The sequence below is a fragment of the Anabrus simplex genome, chromosome 4, assembly GCF_040414725.1.
Source record: "Anabrus simplex isolate iqAnaSimp1 chromosome 4, ASM4041472v1, whole genome shotgun sequence".
In the NCBI taxonomy this organism is placed as follows: Eukaryota; Metazoa; Arthropoda; class Insecta; order Orthoptera; family Tettigoniidae; genus Anabrus; species Anabrus simplex.
Window position 1 is genome coordinate 41,080,326 of NC_090268.1, and position 15,573 is coordinate 41,095,898.

At 36.3% G+C, this 15,573-nt stretch overlaps 1 protein-coding gene across 1 annotated transcript in view; it reads right to left on the reverse strand.

The window, feature by feature from the left end:
- Positions 1-857: 857 nt before the first annotated feature.
- The window catches only part of Pgls (6-phosphogluconolactonase), a 60,692-nt gene continuing 45,976 nt past the window's right edge, over positions 858-15,573 (reverse strand). The window contains exon 4 of the mRNA XM_067145052.2: positions 858-8,800. Within this exon, the coding sequence (XP_067001153.2) occupies positions 8,690-8,800 (111 nt within the window). The 3' untranslated portion in view covers positions 858-8,689. The remainder of the gene's footprint in view (positions 8,801-15,573) is intronic.

Below are 15,573 nucleotides of genomic sequence, written 5' to 3' on the forward strand. Positions count from 1 at the left end.
GAGTAAATTTCAATTCCAACTATCAACTTACCGTACCTTTCTTCTGATCATATTCAAGCATACAACTAGTAGCATATAGAAGATCACATTACTGGTTATTGTCGCAGGTGACTGCAGCTGATTTGGCTCTCTTCAAAAAAGGACTTGCTATATTCATGCTCAAAACTTTTGCCTTTCCAAATAGACTTCATAGTTTGCTAGGTCTTTTCTTTCCATTTCTTGTAGATATTTAGGATAGCCTTCTGAAGAGAGCTTTGTAGAAGTGAAGACATTGATTCCCTTTTCGGAGATGTTCTTGCAGATTTTCCTTGCATCTTAGATGTCATAATTAAATTCTACATAGAAAATGGATGAAATAAAATGGTTATTAATAAGTCTATGCATTCATTATTTGAATATGCCACAATTCTACTTACCTGGTATCCAAATTGATTTACAACCCTACAGAAAAAGAAAATATGCATGACTTATTCTCACAAATGTAATATTAGTGACTTTTCACAACAAGAGAGAGGCAGTACGTATAATCTCGCAAGTCACGACAAAATTATGACTATACAGTGCCAACATGAGAGATGAACAGGAACTGTAAGACATAGTATTGGCGCGTAGGGTTGTAAACTGTGTGGCAAGTGACACTGAATTAAACCCATTAGAAAATAACTATAAATCACTACCTTCAGTATCAATAGGGGAGAAAGAGTAAGGTTGTGTACCCTTAGTGTATACGCTTACATGGTGAGGAGTATAGGAATGGACACCGTAATATACACACAAAGTGAAGATTTCGCTGCTAGGATACACCTGGGTGAACATAATAATGTAAAGAAAATAGTCACTGAAAATAAAGTTACAAATTCATTTTTAAAAATTCTATTATGAGTCAATTTTTAATATACATCAGTCTCATGAGTCATACTAAATAAAAGCATACATATCTGTTCAACACAAATAAAAACAAAATCCAAAAAATAAAATAACTCTAGCTAAGGAAATATTATTGTGGACAATAGGTACTAAAATTTAAGGTGATTAAATATGTTTACAGAAAGTAGCCTTTGAATGATGCAATGGATTAGACAATGAAGGAACTGACTACAGGTGTGGTGTTTGTTTAAATATGAACCCTGAGATGGTAGCTAATAACACTTTTTTAGTACAATTTCATTTTAAACTTTATTTTTATTACAGACTTTTTTCTCGCTCCTACACAACAGATACAACTGGATGAAAACAAAATATATATGACATATAAATTTTCACTGTGACTATCATCAGAATGGATAAATCATCAATTAAAGTGAATTATAACAAAGTTTGATATACAATAAAATCCTGGTCTATATGCCAGAATCTGTAGCAAAATAGCATTATTTTTTCAAAAGACAGTTTAAATATTAAATTAAATATAATGTTAACCATTTCTGTCATGGAAACTATATTAACACAAAGGTGATATTGAGTTGAAACACTTTCTTCCTATGTCTGAATATACAAATTTCATCTGAAAAATGGTGAAAAGTACACAAAATGAACTTTATATCCCTGATATACCTTGGTTATCATTAAGTAGTTTCTGTCAAATTCTATCTATCACAGCTTAAGAAGAATACTACCATAATAAAAGAGTAGATAAAACATAGAAGGATGATTGGGATATGTGCAAACTGTTTTAATCGCTTAATGAATAATGTGCATGCGTGAGATGCATCTAAGTGCCATTTGTGTAGATTTTTGGGAGAAAAACTGCGTATAGTTCATGTCCCAACTGGCACATGCACAAGTGGCAGTTTGTGGAGACATTAAATGTAGTACACATTTACCTGTCAGACTGTGGCAAACTACTGCAATACTGATGCAGAGGGATCTAGCAACTTTATTCACCTGTGCAAATTACGTTTTGTGCAGGAATTTATTATTGTTGCATGATTCAGTTATAACATGAAATAAATTTCTTAACCGCGAAAAACAAAAAAACAACAACAGCAACATCACATTTCAAGGAATATATGGGGGCAGATCAGAAAGTAACGTACAATAATATTTTTTTTCCTTGGTATTGCAGCTGGAATGTTGAAATTTCACGATATAAAGTTTGCGCTACAGAGGGTATTTTGTTTTCATGTGCAGCTCTAGCGAGAGAAGCCTGAACTACAAAACAGCGCATGTTACTGTTGTTCACATGTGAAGAGGAGTGAATTGAAGTTCGATACTTGTGGTCCAAAGGGCATACACCGAATGAAATTCACAGGGACATGTGGGGGGTGTGTATGGAGACAACTGTCTGGACTGTATCAATGTCTCCAGGTGGTGCATTCTTCCAAGAGGGCCGTGTGAACCTTAGTGATTTGCCACGCTCTGGGTGGCCGGTAACAGCTGCAACTCCGCAGAATGTTCGTGCCACTGAGGCAGCAATTTTGAACGATCGGCATGTACACCTGAGAACGTTCAACATTTCCTATGGTGCGGTGTGTGACACTGGTCATGACACATTGAAATTCCATACAGTTAGTGCTCGCTGGGTGCCTAAGAACCTCATAGACAACCACAAGGGCCAGTGAATGAAAAGCATGGATTACTTAACGCGTTACGCCCAGAAGGGCACGACTTTCTAAAAGGAATAGTCACGTCGTGGGTGTAGCACTACATGCCTGAAACCAAGCAGGCCTCTATGGAGAGGAAACACGCTGACTCCCCAGTAGGAAAAAAATTCAAAGTGACTCAGTCCCCTAGGAAAGTGCTTGTGACAGTGTACTGCGACATGTTTGGTGTGTTACTGGTGGACTTTGCTGAACACGGGACCACTGTGAATGTTGCAGCCTACATTGAAACTTTGGTCAAGTTACGTCGTGCCCTTCATGACAAACGCCACAACATTAATGCTCACGGTGTCAAACTTCGTGATAATGCCCGACCCGACGTTGCTGCTCGTGTTCGTGAGAAACTCGCCATAGTTGGGTGGGAGGTGCTCCAGCATCCACCATACAGTCTGGACCTGGCACCGTTGGACTTTAATCTGTTTGGTCCCATGAAGAAATTCCTGGCCGGGCAACACTTTGCGATAGGTGCAGAAGTGAAATCGGCCATCCGCAGATCGCTATACTCCAACTGAACGGACTTCTATGAATAGGGCATACTGAAACTGGTACCACGATGGGGGAAATGTGTTGAGAAACTTGGTGACTACATAGAAAAGTAGGTCGCAGATGTAAGTTCATTTGTGATTTGTTTGGGATCTTGTTGACAATAAGCCTGTTTCTTTAACATGCAAACCAGTTTCTGAAATTCACTGTATATTGACGAGGAGGTTGGGGAATGATCCAAAAGAAATGGATTTAGTGAATGAATTTCTAACCTCGCAGTTCTGGGATCGCATTACCAAGGATACCGATGCCCATGTCCCTACATTTATTGCTAATTTATCTGCTTCCCTTGAAACCAGTAATACTTACGAACAAAAACATTGGTTTCCTGTTACTATAGACAAATTAAAAGCTCACTTTGATCTGTGTATTCTTATTCTTATGTTTGTGATTCGTCAAATTTATGTTCAAGTGACTGAAAAATAAATGGTATGTAAGGGAATATTTCCTTTCACCAGTAATGGTAGGCCAAAGGGTTAAACACAGAATGACATCTGTTGATGTGTTTAATAGTGTGTATTTTTTTCCCTTGTTTAACCCATTGGCGGTCATGGAACTGTTCCGTGTTCACGCATTACGATGCAATTTAACCTATTTCAAAATATATGGAGATAGTTGTGACTCTTTACGACTTTGACACAAGTAAACAAGCATGGCAGCTCATCAGTGGCTGAAAGAAAAATAAATCGAATCTTTGCTCGAAAGTGATTACAATTATAATTCTTTCGATGAAAGTATCAGTGAAGCGAGTAGTATCAGTTCTACTTCTGATGATGACGAATTGAATAGTGTCATAAATGAAGAGGAGAAGGAGGAGCAAAGAGAATATAAATGTGATATACATGTGCCAACGGACTGGATATCGGTGCAGGACGATAACAAAATAAAACATATTCCACGTTCTGCAGTTTGTAGAGTGAATGCTGGTGTGTTACGGAGGTTAGGAAATAATCCTACTTTTATTGATGTATCAGAATTTCTAGGTCATTCAGCTTCTTTTTTACATGATCACCATAGAAACCAACAATGTGAAGCGTTTATTGCGTGATCGTAACAGAAGTAGACTGAAATCAGACACTTGATAGCGCGATTGTAGTGTTGACGAAATGAAAGCCTATACTGCATTGTATATCGTTGTGGGACAAGTAAAGAAACTGAATATCAGGTCATAAAGTGAAAGTTATTGAAACTCCAATTATCAGTGGAACAATGAGTTATGAACCATTTTTGATAATCAACAGGTTTCTTCATTTCTCTGACAATTCCACTGAGCAGATTGATGAACTCTGTAAAATACGACCAGTGGTTAGCTATTTGGAAACAAAGTTCCTGAAAATTTATAATGTGGGATGCAATGAGGCGGTAGATGAGAGCCTAATCAAGTTCCGTGGACACCTTAGTTATGTCCAGTTCAAGCCATCTAAGCGTGCCAGGTTTGGAGTCAAAATGTACAAGCATTGTAAGAGTGAGACTGGCTACTGTTATGCCTTCAGAATATATACAGGAAATGACAATGTTCTAAATCCTCATTTCCCTGTCAGTGAATCAGTAGTCTTAGATTTAGTACAGCCTACAAAGCATGCAGGTCATTTAATTTATATTGATAATTGGTATTCATTCCCACAACAGTACCATAAACTGTTAAAAGTAGGCTTACATGCAGTGGGCACTGTCAGGGTTAACAGGAAGAACATGCCGACTTCAGAAAGGGGAAGCAGTTGCTCAAAGTTGCAAGAATATTCTGGCAGTGAAGTGGAGAGATTGTAGGGATGTCTGTGTTCCTTCGACTGTACCTACTGACATATCTATGCAGCTTTTTTTTTTTTTTTTTTTTTTTTTTTTTTTAAAGGTGGTGCTGAGAAAGTCATTGAGAAACCACTTTCTATCATAGACTATAATGGTGGAATGTTGGGAGTTGATAAGCGAGATCAGGTCCCCTCGCTAGCTTCCCTGTGATGCGTCGGACAGTACAAGGTTACCGCAAGATATTCTTTTATCTGTTCGACATGGCCCTGTTCAATTCCTACGTAGTTTACCAGTATGTTAGTGGTGAGAAACTCCACTTCACTGACTTCAGGATTGGTACTGCTGAGAACGTGTTCAACAACATCACACTTCCAGTTTGCAGAATTTCAGGGAGACCGTTCCTTGCTAACGATCCTATTAGGCTGCAGTCCAGGAATGGGCTACTTTCCCGATGCCCGTTCCACACACTTCAAGTAAACAGTTCCCCTCAAGAGCCTGCTAAGTGTGTTCAAAGCACAAAAAGAGGGCATGTACAGTGTACAGTTCCGCTGCATGTGAAAAACTGTTTTGAAGCATATTACACACATGCCTGAACTACCAAAAGAGACTGGACAATATGTTTTAACAAGCAATGTTCTGTATTTTATGATGTTAATTTCCTTTTTATGTTTTGAAAGTTTGAAAATTCCCTAATTATAATTATTTTTCAGAGAAAGTTGTAGACAGAAATTTCCTTTAAAATAATTCCTGGTCCAGGGCATATTCATTGTGCTAACGTCTGCTGCAATGGGTTACTGTGTGTTGTTTTACACATATGTTATAGTGTAATGTTTATAATGAACTTGTGTGTTTAAGTTACATTTAACTGAGTTGACAATGGAAAGTATGGTTTCCTTCTTGACAAAACAAACAAAAAGTCAAATAAAAATACAAATGATAGTGGGTTATGCATTTTCTTGAGGTGAATAGTATTTAAAACTGCTTGCATACATCCTGACCAGCCTTCTGTTAATTAGTAACTTCCATTACATTTCTTTTATTCAAATCTTGAGCTTTTATGTAATGCAACTATAATATCTTTTTTTTCAAAGAATGGAAGCAGATATGTGACCATGCAATTAGTTTTAAAACATTAGTTTGAGCTTTGTGCATTCCATTTCTCTTTTAGATTAAGATTTAGAAGATGTGAACCACAAATCAAGCTTTAGCTGAATAAGCAATATTCTGTTCTTTGAAACCTAATGATACTCCAATTCAGGTGGGATTCCTTTTTTATGTTAGTATACTTGTTTTGTACAAATAAACATGAATTTGGAAGGAATGTTCATGCAGTCCGTTGAATTAAATAAATATAAACAAAACAGTACATAAGTGGATGTAAGGAAAAGTTCCCAGACTACTTGCTTGGGTATCCTAGATTTATATTAATATAAGACAGTTTTTTACACCTTCACACCTATGCCCAAGTGAGACTCTTGACTTGAACGTTGCGTAATCAGCTGAAGTCCGAGTCTTCCTTGGCCTGCGTTCTTTGGTTCATTTTTACTTAAGAACACTGAACATTTCTTTGGATTCTACAATTGTCTTATTGTATGTTAACACTTTCTACCATTTGGGGGGGGGGGGGGGTTATTCACAATATGTGACCAAATAAAACCAATTTGTGATGCGACTTTGTGCATTCATGAGCAGTGCTGAGAGGTTATCCTGGTGCATTGTAGTAAAGTATTATGTAAAATGAGAAATAATTTGAATGCAAGTGACATTACTATTGTGCTGGAGGAGCTTTTAGAGGTTTTCTGGTGGTAAGTTAAAACTAACAAATAAATTTTGGTATTCTTGTTACATAATTATATTTGTTTTAAGAAATGTTATTTTCCTCTGTTTCGCCATTTATTGTGATTTGAAGTTTTGAAAAATGATTAAAGTTTAATTTCAACTTGATCTAGATAAAAATAATGAATTTTCTGAAACTCCAAAAATGAAAAGTTGCTCAGGTGTGAAAATGTTACGAGGCATTAAATTTATTCTAAATAAATGGCGAGGATTTAACCTTCCAGGTTAAAGTACTTACCCCATTATTTCTGAAATGAAATGTAGAAAATACAAAGGTCAGTTATTCCCTCAAAAAGACAGGTCTCTCTTGTTTATCTTTAACTGATGTACGTATGTATGTAGGGTAATGAAGAATATTTCCACATGCATATTATGAATTTATTTTCAAACTTGATCATTAAACCCTAATCGTTAAAGGCCTAGATGTACGTATTTTAGTGCAGTTTCTGTGAAACTTAGGTCAACATGAATATATTCAATTAATCTTGCATGTTATCCAAACATATTCTTGATAATTAATCAACATAGATATTATTTCTGATTGGCTCCATGTAAATGAAGAAATATATGTGCTAGATCTACATACACCTGCAAGGGTATCGGTAGTTATAGTGCAGTGAGTATTAAGGTTTTCATCTTAATAATCTAAAATCAAATATGTATATATATAAAAAAGAAAGGAATGATGCACAAATATTTCAATATTATAAATAAAGCTGCTGTCTTATAAAAATACACTTTTAAACATGAAATCAGCACACAATGGACAGTCTTAACTCTGCTTGACTTAGTGGAGTCTTTTACTCATGGAAAATCCTCAGATCTTGTAAGTGATAACAAAATGTACATCACTTTTTACAATTCCATACTCACCACTCATTCATAACAGTGATAAAGCTACATACCAAAAAGCACAGTCAATAATACATAATGGGCATTTCATTCAGTCACAAACAAAAATTGTTATTTAATCCCCACAGTATATGAAATACCACACAAGGTCTGTCTACAGGTATTTTCTTTTAAGAGCATGCTAGTCTTGATATAAAATGGAAAACAATACAATTATCTTTCATAACTTGATACAATTTTTACATTTAAGCTATTTCAAATCAATCTGGTTTGCAATGATAAATAAGGAAGAAATTGTTAAACACACAATAACTTCTGATCCACATGCAATTTAATCACAGTTCTTCCATTACGTCAGGTTTTACATATTTATCATAGTGAACATGGAATAATTTTCTATCACAGTAAGAAAAATTAAAAACAAAATAATTTTGGTCTTCGTCATTTAAAATAAGTGGCTAGATAGAATTATAGAAACAAAAGTGTTTTCAAGAGACTGACAGATGACAAAGATTTCCCTGAAATCGGATACAGACATAAAATGATATTAAGAAATTACAAGAAAACACCATTATGTAACATATCAGAATAATAATTCTGATTATTACTATTATTATCATACAACATAAAAAACAAATAACCACAGCTCACCATAAGCCTTGGCCAAGGCATGAAAAATACCCTCCATTTCACGAAGGAATTGTTCCTATATACAAAAGAACACGGCGAATCATGCCAACATTCTGAACTGCTACAAAGCACATTCCACTTTCAACAAGGGATTTTTGATTAGAGATGACATGTGGAAAATGAATTATTGTTCAAGTTTATGATCAGAAGACAAAGAAATACCATGGGCCAAGGAAACTATGATTTTCTTGACAGAAACGAATAGATATTCAGTGAATAATAATGCCACTTTAACAAACATCCCTTTGAACCCTAAATTGTTTCTTCTTCCTTTCAGTTTTCTGGCATAATACATTTTTCAGCCATCCATCCCGAGCTTACCTATCAATTCAGGCAGCTGAAAAGAGTAGAGACTTTAAACTTTGGGGGCACTCATTTCAAAGCTCAAATGTGAGCAAGTAAGAGCAATGAATGAGTCTAAATCACATATCCTTGATATGTTTTGCAGCACCAGAGTCCAGAATCCAATACAGTTTACCATCTGTTGGTTTCACTCGTCCAGCTGGCAGTGGCTCCTTATCCTTCAAGATACGCTGAAAGAACAGAAAAGAAGGAAAATTACAATCAATTCAATAAGCAGTGTTCATTTTGGATAAGTTAAGTTCAAACAAGCATTTTTCAGTGACAATTGAATTAATACACACACTGAATGGAGTGGCTATGCATGTTAATGAGCTATGGCTGTGAAGCCAAGCTTTGCATTCGAGAAACAAGTGGGTTTGAACCCCACTGTCAGTTAGCTGTTCTGAGAATGGTTTTCTGTGGCAAATGCGAGAACTATTCCCATTCCTGGACTACAGCTGATTCCTTACCCAGTGTCATTCATCATTCATTTCATCTTTATTAGCTTCTCAACCGAGGTTGGTGTCAGAAGGGCAACTGCCCTTATAAAACATGCCATAAAATCTCATCTCACCTCATCCCTGAATCAGGAAACGGGACAATTAATAAGCGAATTTTTAGAACATTTATGAAACCTCGCAGAAGCTATTTGAGATGGAACTATAAATAATAATGTTTCAGAACTTATAAGTTATGCAAATTAGATGACCTACACACTCATTTCAAAGTTATGTTCATACTGCTATGGAGTGGTAAGAGCAACACTACTGGATCGTTTCTAAGACCAAATACAGTAGTTATTTTTTTTCAGCCAGTTACAAAATGCACAATCACGCTGATTCAGCTGGAATCAAACTCACCATGCCACCACACACCCGCAAATACAATAAATACACTCCCATACTGGCCAATTTTAAGGTCCCAACAGTGGGGTGTGGCTATTATGCGGATAATTTTAATAATAAACACTTTATTAATCATCATAATTAATAAAGATACAGCACACAAATTGTGCATTGTATAAACAAAGTTTGTCATATGTACTGTCACTTCTCACTATTACAAAAGTTCACAATAGATAATCCCCGGTTTTTGCATGTGATTACGTGATATCGACTGCAATGCTCATTGCACAGCTTGCAAATACAGGTTTCGTCGGGATCATGGAAGTAAACTGTATATAGGATAATATTTTTTGTTTATTTCCACCTATTCAATACATTACAAGATGTTGGCATTTACTTTAAAACATTATTCAGATGAGACATGTTTCGCCTCCTACTGTGAGGCATCCTCAGTCATTATCAAAAACCTTATTATTTTACCAGGCATCTGGTTAAAGATATTCAAAAATGTGTTTGATGATTTTCATCACTTGTAATCATGGAAGTACTCGGTGTTGCAGAGTTTATGGTGATACCCATGGACCGCCATCGAGTTAACGAAATGTCGCATGTCTTGATTGGTCTTTGTCCAGGTTCTATTCATCATCGCCTCCGTTGAGTAGAAATCGAGCCAGATTTCTTCCCTCTTCTTCACTCTGTCCTGCATTAATTTTTCCCAAGCATCTGTGGACGGAAACCCTCGCTTCATTCGGAGGTCCTCGATGAAGAAGGTTTCCTTTGCAAGCTCATATGCAAGCCTTGATTTTGTGTATTTTGATATTCCCAGTGTAGCTTTCAGGAAGCGTGACTTGACTGCTTCAATTGTCTTCAGCTCAGCCAGACCCAATTTATTCCATATAATGTCCAGTTCATATGTGGCAATTGGCGCAATTTTCGCATTGAATAGTTTCATAGCAGTTTCTAGTGAAAGCTTGGTAATGGTTTTAATATCATATATCGCTTTGGTGGCCGCCGTTGCTCTAGACATTATGTGGATAATTTTCAGACAAAATTCTTAAAAGACCTGGGGAGATATTGTAGCATTGAAATTATCATTAGAGGTACTTATATAATAACAGAGATGTTGCACAATTGCCAGTATAACAGGGGCTGAGACTAGAACATCCTCTGTCAAATTAAGCATGGTAAATACTGCACAAAAACAGGGTTAAAATGAGCAATGATTTCAATAAAACTTCACTGAAGGCCGTAATGGAATTTAATGGTCCATCGTTACGTATGATGATGTCAGACTGGGAGCAGACGCTGATGCTGTCGCTTTTTAAATCATGTGCTGTGTGCAATTTCATAATATCCAGCCCATTGTGTTCTGTCCAATTACTTGAAACAAATTGCTATGTGAATTTAAAACAATAATCACTGTACAAAATGCCAAGATGATAACTGAAACTTAAAACGTTACTCAGGGAAAATGCTCACAAGGCCAATGTGTTTTGACCAGTTTACCCACACATCATCACAACAAAAGGAAAGTGTAATTAACTTCAGATTTATTTTCCTAATCGCAAATCTGACTGCCACTAGTCAGCGTGATGAACTAGTAGATATGTGCGCCGCCTGCCAGTGTCGGCCATTCACACTTCGGTTTCTTGCATGTTGTTGCGAAGGGGTCAAGGCTTCTGAGAGCTCGATTGCATCCCTGTGCTGAGATGGCAGTGTGTCATGCATTTATGACAGTCACATGTTACTGATATGGTGCTGTCAATAATAAAACACAGAAGTAATCAGTAACAAGGTAATGCATACCATATGAAATGAGTAATGTTCAATGTTGCCAGTGTTGTTGAACTTATCTCTTGAAATATTTTACCGGATACACTCAAAAGATTTTAACTTATAGTATTTACAAACATACAAAAAATAAAGATTGAAACTGTACATGTAGGCTTTTTATTGCCTTATAATCCGTTCGTAATTTACAAAAACTGTAGACTATTCACTTGCAGAGGTGCTAGATTGTTTACATTTAAAAAGACTTGGGAGAAAAATTACATTATAATCGTACAGTACCATTTCATTAAAAAATGCTTATGAACATTTAAATGCAATTTCCTTCTTAACAAAATATGAACATTTACTCTGAATCACAAGCAGAGTGGCTAGCTTCACTTTCGTCTTGTGGATACCAGTGGGAATGTGATGTTCTTCGATATGTTTAGTGGTTAAATATAACATATGGAGGTAGGTTACAGCTGTCAGCATACCACTTCGTTGTCGGTGGTTTTAAGGAGAGCACTTGCCGCTCGCTCCCTTCTCAGAAACAGTAATCTTCCTAGGCATGTCAAAATACACAGGGGTTTGGTCAGGACCGGCGATCTACCAGAGGTGATAAGAGTTCTGCTGCCTTAACCTGAACACATGCCTGTGAAAGTAACTTTATCAAAACAGCAGTTTGGCAGTTTTTGGCACAAATCTGTTTTCTGCCGTAATATCATAGCATTGCGCAATTTTGTGTGGTTTTTAGCTGTAACATTTTGTGAGAAACACTGCAACTGCTGTTCCACTTGTCTCTCGCCCATTCCAGTAAAGCTTCTACACCCGGGAAATCGTTGTGCCATGAACTGACACTAGCTGCTTTCTCCAATTTCTCACTTTTTTTTTTTTTTTTTTAATGAACAGACAACTCATGACCTGTTGCTCAGTTATCATTTTCTTCTGCAAATTTCACCAATTTTAGCTTGAATTAAACAGTGTAACTGTTAACTTCCCCCAAGCTCCACATGGTTCAGTTCAGATTGTGCACAACAGTGGCCCTTTCCATTTGTTATTGCACATGGACATTCTTGATACAAGGCTATGTATTGGATGTGCAGCACTTATTCGGCACAAAAATTTACACAAATATCCAGTCAAAAATCAGGGGTGCAGCTGATGTGAGTAAATATGTGGGACAGCAGAAATGGGGAGAGTTAACACTCATACTATGCGACAGAAGAATGGCAATAAATGTCAAAGGAAAAATATTAATACAGCAGTATAGACTGCCTTGACATATGGGTCAGGCTGCTGGCCCCTTAAAATCCAAACAGATATGCTTCACATCACTGAAATGAGAATGCTGAGGTGGTTATGGGAGTATTTCGGAGTTGTAGTAAAGATTTAAATGAGAGGTCATGTAAGTCTCTGGTAAAACCCCATTTAGAGTATGATTTTAGTGTATGGCACACACACACCAAGACTACTAGGTATCAGGACTGGAAAACCACCATGATTTATTCTGGGAGATTTCCGACAAGGAGTAGTGTTGCACAACACCAATTTCACGTTTTTTTCCCATACTGAACTTGACTAATATTAGTTACAATTTCTTGTTTTCATATCCACCTATTCAATATATGAAATGTTTATTGTCTCTAAAAGGACATTTACCACAATACAAACATTAAATGTTTCGCTCGTTATGTCAAGCATCTTCAGAAAAAAAAAAAAAAACTCTCCAGGTTGAGTCCTTATGTTAAACCTCATTTACAATTATTTGTTTAATTATCAATTGTCTTATGCAATATGTTAGCCAACCAGGCAAAAAGTAAAATAAATAAATACATAAATCTCAAGGTCAAAGTCAGTAAAATTACTAAAGATTTATGGTTTTTAAAAGAATGTCAAAAATACAGCCTAATACCAAAATTTCTAAGGTCAAGCCAAAGAAGTAATATATCGGATCCAAAGTCATATGACACCCAAAACAAAATCAGTAAGATATGGCTAAAAAATGAAATAAAAGAATTATATAGAAAAAAAAAAATCCTTATTAAAATTGTAACTGTATAAGGTACACTTAAATGTTGCTCAAGTAATAACCCCATTAGAATGGAATTACATCCAGCAGCACACTAACAAGAAACTTGTCAATATCTTAGAAAAAAAGAAGAATGCGCTAGTAAACAAGTTAGAACAATTAAAAGAAAATAATAAGTCAAATAAGTTTGTAATCAAAACAGAAATAATTTCACCAATATTTAGCAACCCCAACACAATTAATTTATTGAACACTAAATTTTCTGAAAAAGCAATGAATATACTGAACAAAGGAGCGAATTGAACTTCACATAGGGAACCTGAAATATTTGTTCCGAATTCGGACAGGCAGGCAGGCATCAGTTTTTGAAAACGAGACGTCTCTCATAGTGCATTGGCACTGCCGGTGGTTCCAAGTAGCCTACGCAGTGGCCTCCACGGTATGCTATTTACCAACTGATGAGCCCAACTTAGCACAATGGGGCGAAACCCTGGCAACCAGGAATGAATTAGCTGGAAAATTTATACCGTCCAATAACGGACCAACTATATTGGTATTGTGTTTTCTTCTCGTGAAGTTCCAAGAGAACATTGAATTTTTCAGTGCCACATTTAAACTTATAAATTCTACTTTGTAATAATTATTCACAGGCAGTGTTAAACATTCTTCAACTACAGTTAAACTTTAATAATTATATGTTAAATAGTCTTTGAGTGCAGTAATTATTTACAGACAGTGTAGAACATTCTCCGAGTGCCATTACACTTATTTAAAGTGAGTTTAATACCATACGGGGGACTTGTGTGCTCGTCACGCCTCACCTCTCAGTATTCTTGTGAGAGACCGAACCCCGCAAAGTGTCCACCTAGAAATTCAAAACTTCCAGATGCTCCAGAAATTCAAGAAATTCTAGAACGTCAAGAACTTTGCATCAAGGATGGGCATGGTCCATGTTCAGAACCAGCCCAGTAATCATCCCGGAGTCTGGAGGTTCCAGCCTGCTACAACGCATCAACTCAACTTGTGTAAAAGGTGATATAAATTTGTTTCAAATGAACAATAAAACCAGATTATTAAAAGAATATAAATTCAATGAACTAATACCCCTCTCTGTACCAACTCCAATGCTTACGTACCACCCCTTAGAAAAATTCCCTGCTCTTCAAGCTAGTAACTGCGACTAAAGACAGTTTTTTCCCGGTGCAGTATGTTCTGGTCTCGATAACATAATGTTATATGGTAATATTAAAATAGGCCTTACTAGATTTGTGTTCATAAGGAGCAGTTTTGATTCCTGCCTGAAAGCCCAGTGACTATACAGTGCCAAAAACCCAAAAACCTGTTCAGCGATACAAATGAAAAAAGTAAAAAAACAAACCATTTAACCATGGATACAATGTAGAGGTTTTACAAGTGTGAATATTTGACGAAACTCATTCCATCTTCAAGTAGAGCTGTCTCCTTCCAATTGTTTCGGCCACTCTCTGCTTTATGATTTCCGAGGATTTCCTGAACAATACCACCCGAATGCAATGCTAAGATGGTCCCTTATGCAAGTTCATCACCGATTGCTTTTCCAGTACAGAACTTGCTCTAATTATTGCACTGACGGGACGTTAATGCCAAGATTGATAGGTATGCTGTAACCATCCTTCTGTGAGATACAGTTTCTTGAAAAACACTTCACTGAGAATTTAGTGTTGATGGGACTGAAATTTCTGGAGGGTTGGTCCGGGAAATAGTTTCTTCGAGGAATGGACAATGCAGGATTTTTACAAAATGATTTAGGTAATTTGAACGAGTACTTCGGGAAAACATAGTTTCCAGAAACGGATAATCAAGGTTTCACTGTACACAGCATATCATTTCCTGGGAGCATTATGCAGTATCTTATGAAAATGTTCAATCATGTAGCTATAGCTTGTAAGGACTATCCTCCAACATCAAAATTAGGTTTTTATAATAAGATAATTTTATGAAAATCAGCTAAAAAAAAAAAAAAAGTGGTATAGAACATTAGAACATTCTACCATACTGTCAACATGAACACCCATATTTTTAAGGACACAGTTTTTTAGTCAAATATTGTGCCACAATTGTAAATTGTGTTAAAACTATTGCCCTACACATGCTCATTTGACTGTATATCATTCATCAAGACCTTGTCTCCAAAGACTATTAACCCTTACCCCTCGAATTAAAGTTCTCTGTGTTGTCCCTATTACTCGTATTTTAAATGTAAATTTTTATCTTATATGACCTGTATTCATTTTTCATGATTTTGGAGATAGCACTTGCTTTTAAATGATGTAGTTAGGCT